The following is a 16,529-nucleotide window of genomic DNA, read 5'->3' as shown; positions in this document are numbered from 1 at the left end:
AGGACAAAAAAGGACAGACAATTTCAATTTGGCATCTGATAAAGTTAGAAAGCTTTTTTTTTTAAAGGAAGCTCAGGACAAAAAGACAAAAGCACGAAAAGACAAAAGGACGAAAGGACAAAAATACGAAACGACGAATAGACCAAAAGACGAAACGAAAAAACGACAGAACGAAGAAAAGACGAAAAGACAAAAAGGCAAAAATACAAAAAGATGAAAAGACAAAAAGAGAGAATGAATGAATGAATGAATGGACAATGGAAGAGTGAGTTCAGGTTCAGTTCAGGTTCAGTATGGATGAATGGAAGAATGGAAGAGGTCACATGTCTTCATGCCTGACCTTATCAGGTCATTGACTCATCTTTCTGGCTTCTCAAGACCGCCTCTCAAGGTCCCTGATCTACCTGTCTAGCCTTCTAAGGTCAGTTTTGTCTGCCTGTCTTGCCTTATAAGGTTATTAACCCATCTTTATGACTGGCTTCTCACCTCAAGGTCACTGACCTGTCTATTTAGTCATCTAAGGTCGTATGTCTGCCTGTATGACCTTATAAGGTCATTGATCCATCTATCTGACTTCTCAAGGTCATTAACCTGTCTGTTTAGTCATCTAAGGTCGTATATCTGCCTGCATGACCTTATAAGGTCATTGACCCATATATCTGGCTTCTCAAGGTCACTGAACTACCTGTCTAGCTTTCTAAGGTCGTCTGTCTGGTCTCTTGAGGTCACTAACCTGCCTGTTTAGTTTCTCATAATCGTCTATTTTCCTGTCTGGTCTCTCAAAGGTCATCGACCTGTTTGTCCGGGTTCTCAAAGTTGTCTGTCTTCCTGTCGTGTCTTTCAAGACCATTGATCCATCTGTCTGGCTTCTCAAGGTGGTCTTATTTCCTGTCTGACCTCTTAAAGGTCATTGGCCTGTTTGTCTAGCTTATCTTTCTTCCTGTTTCGCATCTCAAGGTCATTTACTTGTCTTTCCAGCTTTTCAAGTTTGCCTGTCCCTCTTTCTGGCCTCTAAATCTAAACCGATTTGGGTCTGTAGGAGCCGAAATATGCTTCAGAAAATAAATTTATGAAATTTTAGAATCCCATTCCCACACACCATTTTTAGTTACCTAATTGTAATTACGTATAAACTTCAAATAAACTTCCAACATCAAGATTAATCAATTTTCAAAAATTATATTTTTTTCCAAGTATTTCAACCCTCCTGTGGCTTGAAGGAGGAGTGGAGGATTCTCTCGTAATCCTGCAACATATAAGCTTTGAAGGCCCAAATCTCAAGTCCATTTGAACTGGGTTTCTAAGAAAATGAATGGGGGCTTCAAAATCAGTCTCTAAAATTAAATAAGCTCAAGTTAAACTTGTTTCCTCTAATTCGAGGGCGTTGAATTTGAAACTTAATATTATTATTTTAATTTGGCCCCTCAATATCGCTCACTCATCACGTTTTTCAAAATATTGCGAGTCGCGAATTTTGACCAAGATTCGATAGAGTAAACATTTGCATGTGACATATCGTTTTCAATGTTTTTTGAACACTGAATCAGAATATCAACTCAGTTTTTTGATTCATCCGTTCTTACCCCCTCCAAAAGGTGCCAAATCCCTTAAAAATGAAAGAAATCGTGACATATCATATTTTTTTTACATTTATGAAGACCGCTGAGCTCAAATTTCAAGTCAGTTTTCAACATTTGGCTATTCCTATCCCCTCTTTCGTCTCTTCCCTCTATTATTATACTTTCATTTCGACGAGCCAAAAATCAATACTTTGCTCTCTCGACGAGATGAATTATTTCCAATAAATAATACCTAATAATAAGGAACAATGCGAAAATATTTTCAATAAAGTCTTATTACAAAATGAAAAAAGCATACCTATGGTGAAAATAATGACGAATATTTCGCACGACGACGAATATCACCTTGACCTTGTATATTTAGTTAAGAATCGAGTTGGCTTTGTAAATGGCTCATTCGATGAGCCGTGCTCGAGGTCGGAGGACAACGACGAGCGACTTTTCCTTCGATGGAATTTTTCTTCGAGAAAGAGCTACTTATTATATGAAATAGTTTAGAAAGGCATCTACGAGTACGGTTATTTCTACCCTAATGGAAATTCCTTTTCCACAATAAGGTAGGTACTACGTAGGTAGTTGGTTGACGATGTTGCAAGGATACATATATAAGAACACGATACGAGATCTCGTCTTCGTCTCCGATATACATTATAGGCATACTGATACCGTGTATAGACTCGTACAAGATGAGAGCTTTTCAAGATATACCTACGTAGAAATATGCCAAGCACGATGGAGAAAGCATAGGCTGATTTGTAGGTAGATACAGTTCAACTCGACTGTGTATATGTGAGAAGAAATTCCAACTTCTGGCTCCGAATACGATGAGAGTTGCTCGGTTAGAACTTATCAAAAGCGAGTAGTTTAAAATGATACTTATTAGATTAAAGTCGCGTCTATACGATACGTACGTATATAAAATGGCAAACTTGCACGGGCGAGAGGAAAGCTCTAAATTCGCCACATAAAAAATATGATTTTAAGCAGTCGCGAAGATTTTCATATTAAACGAGCTGTTTGACGTCGGATCTTGGATGCTGGTGTGTGTCGTTTTAAATTAAATTCCCCTTTTTAAGTACAAAAGTGCTGGTGGGCGAAATTCAAACTTTGCAAATTGAGCTGTAACTCAAGAAGGATTAACTTACAATAAAGCGTATCGTTTAACCGAGAAATATTTTCGCATGTTTTACGTTTTATAACGTTTGCAAATGGTTTCGAATTCACGAGCACGAAATAAGTGTACCTACCTACCCATCGTTGTCGTTGTCGTTGTCGTAGATATATTCGAATAGCGTAGCAGCGTGGCAATTTCGCGTAAATTTAATTTTCCAATGTTTCCTATTTATCTTTTCGTTTAATTAATTAAACGTCGTAATTAAAAAAATTTCCTCTTTTAAAAGGTGTACCTTTGCGAGAGATTTTTATACTACGACGACGATGGGTTTAAGTATTTCTGTGTAAGAAAAATACCTAATTTTAGTAATTGCTGTAACGAAACTAAAAGAGTGAGCTACTAAGATACCCTTCCAAAAATAACTTTATTCATATTTTTTTTTGATTCAAGAAAAATTCGAGATGAATTTCTACCTGTTTCTTTCGATGGCTGCCTTTAGCTGGACTCAAATTGAGGGATGTGAACATTACGGTGATGAACTATGTCTCGAGATAAAACCTATCGAAGGGCGACACTTCATCAATCAATTCATCGTTGAAATCCACGGAGGTGAAGATGCTGCCAGAATGGTCGCCAGGGAGACTGGATTCGAGTTCATGGAACCGGTATTTTTTATCGATAATTTGTTTGATTCGTTTAGCTTACTTACAAAGGGGGAGTATTCCAACCAGCTCAACAAATTTTGAACTGGATGTAGGGCAGTCGAAAGAAGATATCGAAATGCATCGCCAGCAAAAATTTCAGATTAGATTAATTTTCTGATATTTGACCAATTTTTGAAAATTCAAGCTGGGTCCATTTTCTGTAAAAGTGAATCAAAATTGGCTGAAATTTAATTTATACCCCATTTTTGATCTCCTGAGTCGATTGGTGATGGTTTCAAACCGTTCTGGAGCCTCCAGCGCGGTTTTGGATTCTTTAGGTTTCGAAAGAACCCTGTAAATGGGGCGAAAATGAAAGGGTATTCCCAGGTAAGATAGGCGAATTGGGTCTGTTCCCAGATTTGGAAAATTATGATGAATTATTGCTGGGTACCTCCAAAAAAAATTTTCGAGCAAAATTTCCGCCCCTTAACCCCTCCTCCCCTCATCCTTTGGACAGTGTAGCCCAAAAGACGTGTTTTTTGAGGGAAAAATCGATATCCGTGAGTAGTGGAGTGAAAATTCTGATACCACGCGGAATGTGTGGGGGAAGCTCGGGCCTTCCAACATAATTTTATATCACAATCGTGGGGGTAAAATTGCCAAAAGAAAACTTTGAACTGCCACAGCCACAGCTCCGGAGTGAAGGATTGGGCACAAAAACTGTTTTCGAAAAAATGTGTCTTTTTACAAGTACCTTCTTCCTACCAATCCATAAAATTAAAATTTTGTCTGCAAAAGACTCATATTTACTAAAAAAAAAAACTGAAAAATACGCGTTTTTCGCGTTTTTTTGAGCAAAAACCCCTGTTGTTAGCCAAAATTTCAAAAATTCCCATCTTTGTGAAAATTATCAAAAAATTTCAACTTTTTGACGTAAAAATTGCCAAAAAAAACACATTTTTTTTGCCAAAATGTTCTGAAAATCTTGTCATCGGAATAATCGTCAAAAAAGTCTCATTTTTGCAAAAATTGTACAAAAAGTTTCTTTTTTAAAAAAATTATAAAAATTCCCCCAACTTCTGTCAAAATTGCCAAAAAGTCCTGTTTTTTGCCAAAATTGTCGAAAAACACATTTTTCTGACGTTATCATAAAAGTTCTAATATTTTTTGCAGAAATGACCAAAAAACTTTGTTAGTAGCCAAAATTTCAAAAATTCCTCCTTTTGCCAAAATTATCGAAAAATTTTCACTTTTTGTAGAAATTGCCAAAAAAAGCACATTTTTTTGCCAAAATGTTCAAAAAATCTTATCGCCAGAATAATTGTCAAAAAAAGTCTCACTTTTGCCAAAATTGTACAAAAAGTTTCTTTTTTAAATAGAACTATAAAATATCCCAAATTTTGTCAAAATTGCCAAAAAAAGTCCTTTTTTTTGCCAAAATTGTCGAAAAATACTTTTTTTGACGTTATCAAAAAAGTCCTAGTATTTTTGTAGAAATGGCCAATCCACTTTGTTAGTAGCCAAAATTTTGAAAATTTCAAAAATTCCTGCTTTTGGCAAAATTAGATTATTAAAAAATCTTAACTTTTTCTAAAAATTGCCAAAATGTTCAAAAAATGTTATCGCCAGAACAATTGTCAAAAAAAGTCTCACTTTTGCCAAAATTGTAGAAAAAGTTTCTTTTTTAAAAAGAATTATAAAAAATCACAAATTTTGTCAAAATTGCCAAAAAAATCCTGTTTTTTGCCAAAATTGTCAAAAAATACTTTTTTTTGACGTTATCAAAAAAGTCCTAGTATTTTTTGTAGAAAAGGCCAATACACTTTGTTAGTAGCCAAAATGTTGAAAATTTCAAAAATTCCTGCTTTTGGCAAAATTATTAAAAAATCTTGACTTTTTCTAAAAATTGCCAAAATGTCAAAAAATCTTATCACATGAATAATTGTCGGAAAAAGTCTCACTTTTGCCAAAATTGTACAGAAAGTTTCTTTTTTAAAAAAATTATAAAAAATCCCAAATTTTGTCAAAATTGCCAAAATAGTCCTGGTTTTGCCAAAATTGACGAAAAATCCTTTTTTTTGACGTTATCAAAAAAGTCTTAATATTTTTTGCAGAAATGACCAAAAAACTTTGTTAGTAGCCAAAATTTCAAAAATTCCTGCTTTTGCCAAAATTATCGAAAAATTTTCAATTTTTGTAGAAATTGCCAAAAAATCACATTTTTTTTGCCAAAATGTTAAAAAAATCTTATCGCTAGAATAATTGTCAGAAAAAGTCTCACTTTTGCCAAAATTGTACAAAAAGTTTCTTTTTTTAAAAAAATTGTAAAAAATCCCAAATTTTGTCAAAATTGCCAAAATAATCCTGGTTTTGCCAAAATTGTCGAAAAACACATTTTTCTGACGTTATCATAAAAGTTCTAATATTTTTTGCAGAAATGACCAAAAAACTTTGTTAGTAGCCAAAATTTCAAAAATTCCTCCTTTTGCCAAAATTATCGAAAAATTTTCACTTTTTGTAGAAATTGCCAAAAATCACATTTTTTTTGCCAAAGTGTTCAAAAAATCTTATCGCCAGAATAATTGTCAAAAAAAGTCTCACTTTTGCCAAAATTGTACAAAAAGTTTCTTTTTTAAATAGAACTATAAAATATCCCAAATTTTGTCAAAATTGCCAAAAAAAGTCCTTTTTTTTGCCAAAATTGTCGAAAAATACTTTTTTTGACGTTATCAAAAAAGTCCTAGTATTTTTGTAGAAATGGCCAATCCACTTTGTTAGTAGCCAAAATTTTGAAAATTTCAAAAATTCCTGCTTTTGGCAAAATTAGATTATTAAAAAATCTTAACTTTTTCTAAAAATTGCCAAAATGTTCAAAAAATGTTATCGCCAGAACAATTGTCAAAAAAAGTCTCACTTTTGCCAAAATTGTAGAAAAAGTTTCTTTTTTAAAAAGAATTATAAAAAATCACAAATTTTGTCAAAATTGCCAAAAAAATCCTGTTTTTTGCCAAAATTGTCAAAAAATACTTTTTTTTGACGTTATCAAAAAAGTCCTAGTATTTTTTGTAGAAAAGGCCAATACACTTTGTTAGTAGCCAAAATGTTGAAAATTTCAAAAATTCCTGCTTTTGGCAAAATTATTAAAAAATCTTGACTTTTTCTAAAAATTGCCAAAATGTCAAAAAATCTTATCACATGAATAATTGTCGGAAAAAGTCTCACTTTTGCCAAAATTGTACAGAAAGTTTCTTTTTTAAAAAAATTATAAAAAATCCCAAATTTTGTCAAAATTGCCAAAATAGTCCTGGTTTTGCCAAAATTGACGAAAAATCCTTTTTTTTGACGTTATCAAAAAAGTCTTAATATTTTTTGCAGAAATGACCAAAAAACTTTGTTAGTAGCCAAAATTTCAAAAATTCCTGCTTTTGCCAAAATTATCGAAAAATTTTCAATTTTTGTAGAAATTGCCAAAAAATCACATTTTTTTTGCCAAAATGTTAAAAAAATCTTATCGCTAGAATAATTGTCAGAAAAAGTCTCACTTTTGCCAAAATTGTACAAAAAGTTTCTTTTTTTAAAAAAATTGTAAAAAATCCCAAATTTTGTCAAAATTGCCAAAATAATCCTGGTTTTGCCAAAATTGTCGAAAAACACATTTTTCTGACGTTATCATAAAAGTTCTAATATTTTTTGCAGAAATGACCAAAAAACTTTGTTAGTAGCCAAAATTTCAAAAATTCCTCCTTTTGCCAAAATTATCGAAAAATTTTCACTTTTTGTAGAAATTGCCAAAAATCACATTTTTTTTGCCAAAGTGTTCAAAAAATCTTATCGCCAGAATAATTGTCAAAAAAAGTCTCACTTTTGCCAAAATTGTACAAAAAGTTTCTTTTTTAAATAGAACTATAAAATATCCCAAATTTTGTCAAAATTGCCAAAAAAAGTCCTTTTTTTTGCCAAAATTGTCGAAAAATACTTTTTTTGACGTTATCAAAAAAGTCCTAGTATTTTTGTAGAAATGGCCAATCCACTTTGTTAGTAGCCAAAATTTTGAAAATTTCAAAAATTCCTGCTTTTGGCAAAATTAGATTATTAAAAAATCTTAACTTTTTCTAAAAATTGCCAAAATGTTCAAAAAATGTTATCGCCAGAACAATTGTCAAAAAAAGTCTCACTTTTGCCAAAATTGTAGAAAAAGTTTCTTTTTTAAAAAGAATTATAAAAAATCACAAATTTTGTCAAAATTGCCAAAAAAATCCTGTTTTTTGCCAAAATTGTCAAAAAATACTTTTTTTTGACGTTATCAAAAAAGTCCTAGTATTTTTTGTAGAAAAGGCCAATACACTTTGTTAGTAGCCAAAATGTTGAAAATTTCAAAAATTCCTGCTTTTGGCAAAATTATTAAAAAATCTTGACTTTTTCTAAAAATTGCCAAAATGTCAAAAAATCTTATCACATGAATAATTGTCGGAAAAAGTCTCACTTTTGCCAAAATTGTACAGAAAGTTTCTTTTTTAAAAAAATTATAAAAAATCCCAAATTTTGTCAAAATTGCCAAAATAGTCCTGGTTTTGCCAAAATTGACGAAAAATCCTTTTTTTTGACGTTATCAAAAAAGTCTTAATATTTTTTGCAGAAATGACCAAAAAACTTTGTTAGTAGCCAAAATTTCAAAAATTCCTGCTTTTGCCAAAATTATCGAAAAATTTTCAATTTTTGTAGAAATTGCCAAAAAATCACATTTTTTTTGCCAAAATGTTAAAAAAATCTTATCGCTAGAATAATTGTCAGAAAAAGTCTCACTTTTGCCAAAATTGTACAAAAAGTTTCTTTTTTTAAAAAAATTGTAAAAAATCCCAAATTTTGTCAAAATTGCCAAAATAATCCTGGTTTTGCCAAAATTGTCGAAAAACACATTTTTCTGACGTTATCATAAAAGTTCTAATATTTTTTGCAGAAATGACCAAAAAACTTTGTTAGTAGCCAAAATTTCAAAAATTCCTCCTTTTGCCAAAATTATCGAAAAATTTTCACTTTTTGTAGAAATTGCCAAAAATCACATTTTTTTTGCCAAAGTGTTCAAAAAATCTTATCGCTAGAATAATTGTCAAAAAAAGTCTCACTTTTGCCAAAATTGTACAAAAAGTTTCTTTTTTTAAAAAAATTGTAAAAAATCCCAAATTTTGTCAAAATTGCCAAAATAGTCCTGGTTTTGCCAAAATTGACGAAAAATCCTTTTTTTTGACGCTATCAAAAAAGTCTTAATATTTTTTGCAGAAATGACCAAAAAACTTTGTTAGTAGCCAAAATTTCAAAAATTCCTGCTTTTGCCAAAATTATCGAAAAATTTTCAATTTTTGTAGAAATTGCCAAAAAATCACATTTTTTTTGCCAAAATGTTAAAAAAATCTTATCGCTAGAATAATTGTCAGAAAAAGTCTCACTTTTGCCAAAATTGTACAAAAAGTTTCTTTTTTTAAAAAAATTGTAAAAAATCCCAAATTTTGTCAAAATTGCCAAAATAATCCTGGTTTTGCCAAAATTGTCGAAAAACACATTTTTCTGACGTTATCATAAAAGTCCTAGTATTTTTTGTAGAAATGGCCAATACACTTTGTTAGTAGCCAAAATTTTGAAAATTTTAAAAATTCCTGCTTTTGGCAAAATTATTAAAAAATCTTAACTTTTTCTAAAAATTGCCAAAAAGCACATTTTTTTTGCCAAAATGTTCAAAAAATCTTATCGCCAGAACAATTGTCAAAAAAAGTTTCACTTTTGTCAAAATTGTACAAAAAGTCCTGTTTTATGCCAAAATTGTCGAAAAATACTTTTTTTTGACGTTATCAACAAAGTCTTAGCATTTAATACACTTTGTTAGTAGCCAAAATTTCGAAAATTTCAAAAATTCCTGCTTCTGCCAGAATTATCCTAAGAAGTCCTTGTTACTAAGGTTTCTTGCCAGAACCTCTGCAAAGTTCTGTTTTTGCCTAAATTGTCAAAAAAAATCTCATTTATGTCAAAATTGCAAAGAAGTTTCTTTTTTGTCTAAATTAGTTATAAAAAAAAAAAACTCCTAACGTTTGTAAAAATTGCCAAAATAAAAACTCCTATTTTTTTTGGCCAAAATGTTCAAAAAATCCTGTTGCCAAAATTGGCAAAAATTCTTGGTTTTGCCAAAATTATTCTAAAAAGTTCTGTTTTTTGCCAAATCATTGTCAAAATTGATTTTTTTCGTAGTTAACAAAAAAAATAACTGTTTTTTGCCAAAATAAATAAATTATTTTAAAAAAACTTCTGCTTTTAGCCAAAATTTTCAAAACTCTTGTCCTGTTTTTTGTCAAAATTGTCAGAAATGTTAAAGAAACTTTAAAAATGCTAAAAATTGATTTTTCAATCAATTTGTCTCTCTTGATGGGTCAGTTTTGGTCGAAAAATTTTATCTTCACGATATCCAGCCAAATTTGGATTAAGTTAGTCAATTTTTTTATGACTTGTAATTTCAATTGATAAATATAAATTGTATAAATTGTATAATTTATCATTCGGCTATTTTTGGAATCAGTTGTTTTTATTCAGTTAGCCCGATTTTTCTATAATCACATATTATTACCTCTTGATTTTGGGACAATAATCTGATTTTCAACCAATCCATGATCTAAGATGACTTTTTAGTACAATTTTGAGATTTTTTTCAAAGTTTTTGAATATTGGTAAGATTTGTTGAACACATGTGTATGGTAGGTACTTTTTGGATTTGAAAAAGATTTTGTTGAAAATTGAAATTGAAATCAAAATCTGTATTTCGTGCAAAATTTTCAAAAGTTTTCGCCCTAGCTTTGCTCTGGCTTGTCCTCTTGTCTTTCAAAATCAATTTCCTTGAAAAAATATATATTTTTTGGCCTCTCGAAATCAAAGTTTCAAAAATTTTCGCCCTTGTTTTCGTTCCAATTTCTTTCTTGTGCCTCCAAAAATCCAAAACAGAAAATAAAAATGTTTATGAATCGTATGAATAATGATATCAATTGGAAAAAGTAGTATTTTTTCCCTGCATTAGTCGGCAAATTTTTAGTCAAACCCCCTCCTCCTCCCCCTCCTTCTCAAAAATTCTAAGTATATATAGTTTCGTCCCCAGAAATGGGGCCAAATTATATATTCCCTGGGTCCGCATTGCCTCTTGACTGCCCTGTGTGAGGGGAGGGATACCTTCCATCTAAAAATTGAACTTCATTTTTTCGAAATTTCAGAAATTTTTATTTTAGCTGAATGTTCTTGTCCTTTTTTTTTTAATGTATAGATAACTAAGATAACAGATCTATGTAATTAAAAATTCGAGCTCTGTGGATAAATTTTTGAATAAATTGCATTCACTTTTTCAAAATTTCAGAAAAATTCTTGTCTAAAATACGCATTCAAGATCTTGGAACAGAATATTATCACCCCCCCCCCCTCTCCACCCACCTGCTAAACAAAAACAAAAAATACTCGAGTCAAAAATTTCAAACTTTTCATATAAAATGAATCACTCTCGTCTCCCTCTCCCCCAAAAAATCATAAAATTGTTGGAAAGTGATCTCAAAAATAAGTACATATTCAAGAACTGCCAATAAAATATCTTGTAAACTCCTCCCCTCACCTCTCTCTAACTCATCTCCTAAAATACCGCAGTTTTGAAATTTTTTGAAAATTCTTCCCAATTTTATTCACTCTTCAACTCAATTGCATTTCCATGCTCATTCCCCCGACCCGTACACCAACCACATGATCCTAAAATGTTAGTTCCTAAAAAGGCGCCCATAGAATAATAGTACGTACTTTACTTTATAAATTTTTTCAATCCTCAATTTTTTGGAATTTTCGAGTTTTATTTTTGTGTATTAAGTTTTTTTAGGTGTTGAAATTTTTTGAATGTTTTTAAAACTTTGAAAAATAACTGAAAAAAAAAACTTTTTATTCGGATATCCTATCTCAATATTTGTTTTCAATTTTATTTTTTCATAGAAGAGAGTGGAGTCGTGAAAAATACATACCTACAACTTTTGTCGGTTTTTCCCCTTCAAGTCTCTGAAAATTTTCCTTCTTTTGTATTTTATTTTTGTTTTTGTTTTTGCACCGAAGGTGAATAGACGATTAGAAAATTAGTCCCCCCTCCGCCCCCCTAAGCCAATTCGTAGGCTACCATCTTAAACCACATTTAATGACTACATCTTCTCATCACCTCTCTGATCCCTCCCTTACCCTGTGAAAAAAATAAATAAAAAACATCATATGTACTTAATAATGAACATTACTTGTACTACATACAATATTATCCAACAGGCCTCAGATCGTGAAAACCACTACTTCTTCACTCATACGGAAATACCTCGCCGGCATAAAATGCAACACGACGAATCTGTATCAATTCTTCGATCTCACGATAAAGTAAAGTAAACCTTTTTGTAAAAAAAAATATTTTTTTATTCTCCATAATTCCCTCCTCCTGCTTCTTTCTTGCAATAATAACTTGTCAGTAATTCATTCATTTCATCTACAGGTCCTGTCAGCAGCTCAACAATATGTTTGGCGACCAACTTTGAACCAATTAGAAAACTACAAGGATTTTGTCGGTTACGAGAAGCCAATCGTGGTTGTGTCTACTTTCGATCCGCAAGAACGCATTGCTTATTATCAAGAAATAATGAACAGGAGTTTGCAACCGTCTTACGAAGAGGAATGGAATAGAAAAGAGTCGAGTAACGAGGAAGATCGAGCAGCTGGTATTAACGTTCCAGTTCCAAAATTGCCTCCTTTGGACGAAGTTCTGGATATTAAAGTAAAAGCTTGAGATCGTTTTTTGAGATTTTTTTAAAAATAGAATAATTAGGTAGGTATTGATTTGGTTGATGTTTTTTTTTTCTGATGAAGGGAATGTACGAATTGAAGCAAAAAATCAAGGATGAGATGAACCAGAACATGAAAGGATAAATCAGAAAATTAATTCATAGAGTCTCTAATCTCTAATATTTTCATTTTGTAAAATAATAATATGTAATAATTATAATGATAATATCAATGTCAGTTTAAATAAACGACCATTAGCAATTTTCCAGACAGTCTTCTCGTTCCTCTAAAATAAAATAATTGGTACCTATTTTTTAAAAAAAAAACAATGAAACAATGCACTTTTAATAAGAATGCGAGACTGCAAATCATCGTAAATAGAGAATCATGAAATAATAGAAAATATCTGCTTTAATACCAATACAGAGTTGATACAAATAAACGATCTTCGAAACCAAGTGCGTTTGATAAGTTTAATAAATAGGTAAATATTTGAACAATTCGTGAACACATGGAATAATTTGAGATACATAGTAAAATAGAAGATGAAATTTTATTTGTAACTAGAGTAATGAGAAATAACGATAAATATTCCCTCCTACACCCTCTCATTCTTCATTGAGGTAAACTGGATATTTTTTTAGGGTATTTTTGAATCAAAAGTTCTGAAAAAAAATTTTATAAACGCTTAAAATTAATTTTTAAACAATATTTTGTAAAATTCGTGTAAAATAATGATTTATTTTTTATTTGTCCAGGGTTTGCAAAGCAGCAAAGTTCTCGCCGATAAATCAGTTGATCCAAACCTCGCATCGAAGAAACTGATCATCGAAGGCCTCCGTATCAAAGCCTGTTGCCTAAATGCTGACTAAAGAGTTGATCACCATTTCACCAATTAAGTACGAGAACCTCCAGAAGAATACTTTAACAAAAGCTAATACTTGTTCGCTTTAGTTTCTAATTTTTATTATTAATTGATATTTGTGCTTTTAATACCCTATCCAAATTTATGACCTTTTGTTGTTCAAAATCGATGATAAAATTAATGTTCTTATTTTGTATGTTGTACTCTTTTTAGCCTAAGTTAATATGGAACATCCAAAGATGCAGTATTCATTATGAGGATATTTGCAACGGTGTTATTTTCTTGCATCTTTTGTTATTATTCTGTACTTGTTGATTTTTTTTCATTTTCATTTTCGATGTTGTTATTTTCTTTTGTATTCTCTGTAGATTTTTTATATTCCTTTTTATTCGTTTATTTTCCTATGCAAGATACATTTTTATAATTCGTCGATGTGTTATTGTCTAAAATATGCACATTTTCACGTTAATAAACTTGAAGTTTTTAATTAAAACCTTGGAAAATACATGAAGAATATGTCTACGACTGATAAATTACTCATTAGGTGTTTATTTCCAGCATTAAACGCATTTCGAGTAGAAAATTTTCTCGAAAAACATCAATTACAACTTCAAAATGACAATTTCACATATAAATATTGCGTAAACTGCAAAAATAACTGCTTCATGGGATTTATCGCATCGATATATTTCAACATTTCGTTCGACAAATTTCGCCTTGAAAAATTGTAAAAAAATTTGAAAATAAAATCGTAAATTTAAGTGCTAGATATGCGCGTGGTGCTATCTATCAGAATATTCACGAAGCTTCGTCGAAAAAAGCAACAGAAAAGCTAAAGAAAAGCGTTCAAAACGTGTTTTTCCTAATTTCGTAATTACTGGTAAATTACCATTTTACCTACCTTACTTATTTTTTTCGGGCATCGGCCAGGGCCCAGGGATGGAAAGCTAGCCGAAAGCTAAAAGCTAAAAGCTGAAAGCCGAAGGAAGTTTGGGATTTTTGAAAGCTAGAAGCTAAAGCCAAAAGCTTCTTTTTTTCAGGAATGATGTTTTTTTTTTTTTGAAAGAAGTTACTTTTGAAAAAGAAAAGAGAACAGGCTCGAGCAAAAGCTTCTGAAAATTTGCATTTCGAGAGGCATAAAAACGAGGTTTTTTCATGTGAGGACAAGTAAGAACAGGCCCAAGCGAGGATGAAAGCTCTTGTAAATTTGTACTTCGAGATGCATAAAAACAACGTTTTTTGTGAGTTCATTTTTTGGTTTTAATACTTGATTTTTATTATCTAGAAATGTTCATCTTGCCGCGAAAAAGAAAAGAAAACAAGCCCGAGGGAAGCGAGGACAAAAGCTTTTGAAAATTTGTTTTTCGAGAAGTAAAAAATAATGTTTTTCTTTCATAACAGGTCCTTATCCGAAATTTGCAATTGATCGTTTCTTCAAAATTCCAGGGATTTTGCATGAAAATTACGGAATACCCTGATTTTTCCAGGCTTGTGGACACCCTGTAAATCATACTTAGTCCGGCATATGACAATAGAAGTAATTGCACCCCCCCCCCCCCACCGATCCTCAGGGACAACTTTTTTCTTAAAAGGAACATCCTAAAGAACATTTTAAAGCAAACTTGCCAGAAAAAAAAGTTGGCCTTACTTACAAAATGGCGGCCATTTTAATTGACAGGTCAGCCGAAATCGCAGATTTTGAGTTTTAACATAGGACTTGCACGAACTTTTTCAAACTTTACAAAAGTAGATCGAAAGATCATGCAAAAATTTATCACCTGTCAAAATTTCAAGTGCTAAAGTGCGTTTTTCGATTTTTGGTGAATTTTTGAAAATCGAATTAGGCCAAAAATGAGGGGAAAAAATCAAAATTTTAGCGAATTGACCGAGAAAGCTAAAATTTGGGATATACCCTATTTTCAACATGCCAAATCGATTCGAAACGGTTTCAACCCGTTTTGAGCAGATCTGGAGCCTCCAGCAGATTTTTGAAACTCGAAATTCCCACAAAATTCCATCAAATTGGAGTTGTAAAGCTAAAATTTATTCTAAAAACTAATTTCAATACGCTACGAGTACTGCAGGTGAATTTCAAGTCGTTTTGGAGCTTCCAGCAGATTTTTGTAACTCTAAATTTTCACAAAATTTCATCAAATGGAGATGTAAAGCTGAAATTTACTCTACACTCCAATTTTAACACCCTCTGAAGACGACTTCAGGTGGTTTCAAGTCATTTTAGGGCTTCCAGCGACTTTTTTGAAAATTACTGGAGCCTCCAGTAGATTTTTGAAACTTGAAATTTCCTCAACATTAATTTATCAAATGGAGTTGGCAAGCTGAAATTTACTTCGCAGACTACATGGTGGTTTCAAATGGTTTTGAAGCTTCCAGCTACTTTTAGGAAATTTCAATTTTCCAAAAAAACATCATACAACCTTTCAAAAAGTTGCTAGAGGCGCCAAAACGACTTGAAATTCACCAACAGTCAACTTCGTAGCATATTGAAATTAGTTTGTAGAATGAATTTCGACTCTCCATCTCAGTTTGATGAAATTTCAAGTTTCAAAAATCTACTGGAGGCTCCAGTAATTTTCAAAAAAGGTCGCTGGAGGCCCTAAAATGACTTGAACCCACCTGAAGTCGTCTTCAAAGGGTGTTAAAATTGTAGTGTAGAGTAAATTTCAGCTTTCCATCTCCATTTGATGAAATTTTGTGAAAATTTAAAGTTTCAAAAATCTGCTGGAGGTTTCATTAATTTTCAAAAAGTCGCTGGAGGCTCCAAAACGACTTGAAATTTACCTGCAGTACTTCGTAGCGTATTGAAATTAGTTTTTAGAATAAATTTTAGCTTTACAACTCCAATTTGATGGAATTTTGTGGGAATTTCGAGTTTCAAAAATCTGCTGGAGGCTCCAGATCTGCTCAAAACGGGTTGAAACCGTTTCCAATCGATTAGGCATGTTGAAAATAGGGTATATCCCAAATTTCAGCTTTCTCGGTCAATTCGCTAAAATTTTGATTTTTTTACCCTCATTTTTGGCCTAATTCGATTTTCAAAAATTCACCAAAAATCGAAAAACGCACTTCAGCACTTGAAATTTTGACAGGTGATAAATTTTTGCATGATCTTTCGATCTACTTTTGTAAAGTTTGAAAAAGTTCGTGCAAGTCCTATGTTAAAACGCAAAATCTGCGATTTCGGCTGACCTGTCAATTAAAATGGCCGCCATTTTGTAAGTAAGGCCAACTTTTTTTTGGCATGTTTGCTTTAAAATGTTCCTTAGGATGTTCCTTTTAAGAAAAAAGTTGTCCCGGATGATCGGCGTGGGGGGGGGGGGGGTGCAATTACTCCTATTGTCATATGCCGGACTAACTTGGTCGTCACTTGAAACCACCTCCACAGCAAGTTAAAATTAAGATATGAAGTGAATTTTAGCTCAATTTCATTGGTGGAAGTTTTGTAAAATTTTAATTTAGGTAGCAGCTGAATCTACTTGTAGCTCCAG

General features: G+C 31.7%; 1 protein-coding gene across 3 annotated transcripts in view; it reads left to right on the top strand.

Moving 5' to 3' along the window:
• Reph (Regulator of eph expression) overlaps window positions 1–13,453 on the top strand; it is a 152,622-nt gene extending 139,169 nt beyond the window's left edge. For 2 of the 3 annotated variants that reach the window (XM_065367792.1, XM_065367797.1), the window contains one exon: window positions 12,917–13,453. In XM_065367792.1, coding sequence (XP_065223864.1) covers window positions 12,917–13,030 — 114 coding nt within the window. In that variant the 3' untranslated portion in view covers window positions 13,031–13,453. Of the gene's footprint in view, window positions 1–3,144; window positions 3,199–12,916 lie in introns of those variants that run through there. The other variant, XM_065367795.1, reaches the window with a different exon arrangement.
• Window positions 13,454–16,529: the final 3,076 nt, after the last annotated feature.

Source organism: Planococcus citri, chromosome 5 (assembly GCF_950023065.1).
Source record: "Planococcus citri chromosome 5, ihPlaCitr1.1, whole genome shotgun sequence".
Classification (NCBI taxonomy): domain Eukaryota; kingdom Metazoa; phylum Arthropoda; class Insecta; order Hemiptera; family Pseudococcidae; genus Planococcus; species Planococcus citri.
Note: the sequence above shows the minus strand (reverse complement) of the source record. Positions and strands in the feature narration are given on the sequence as shown.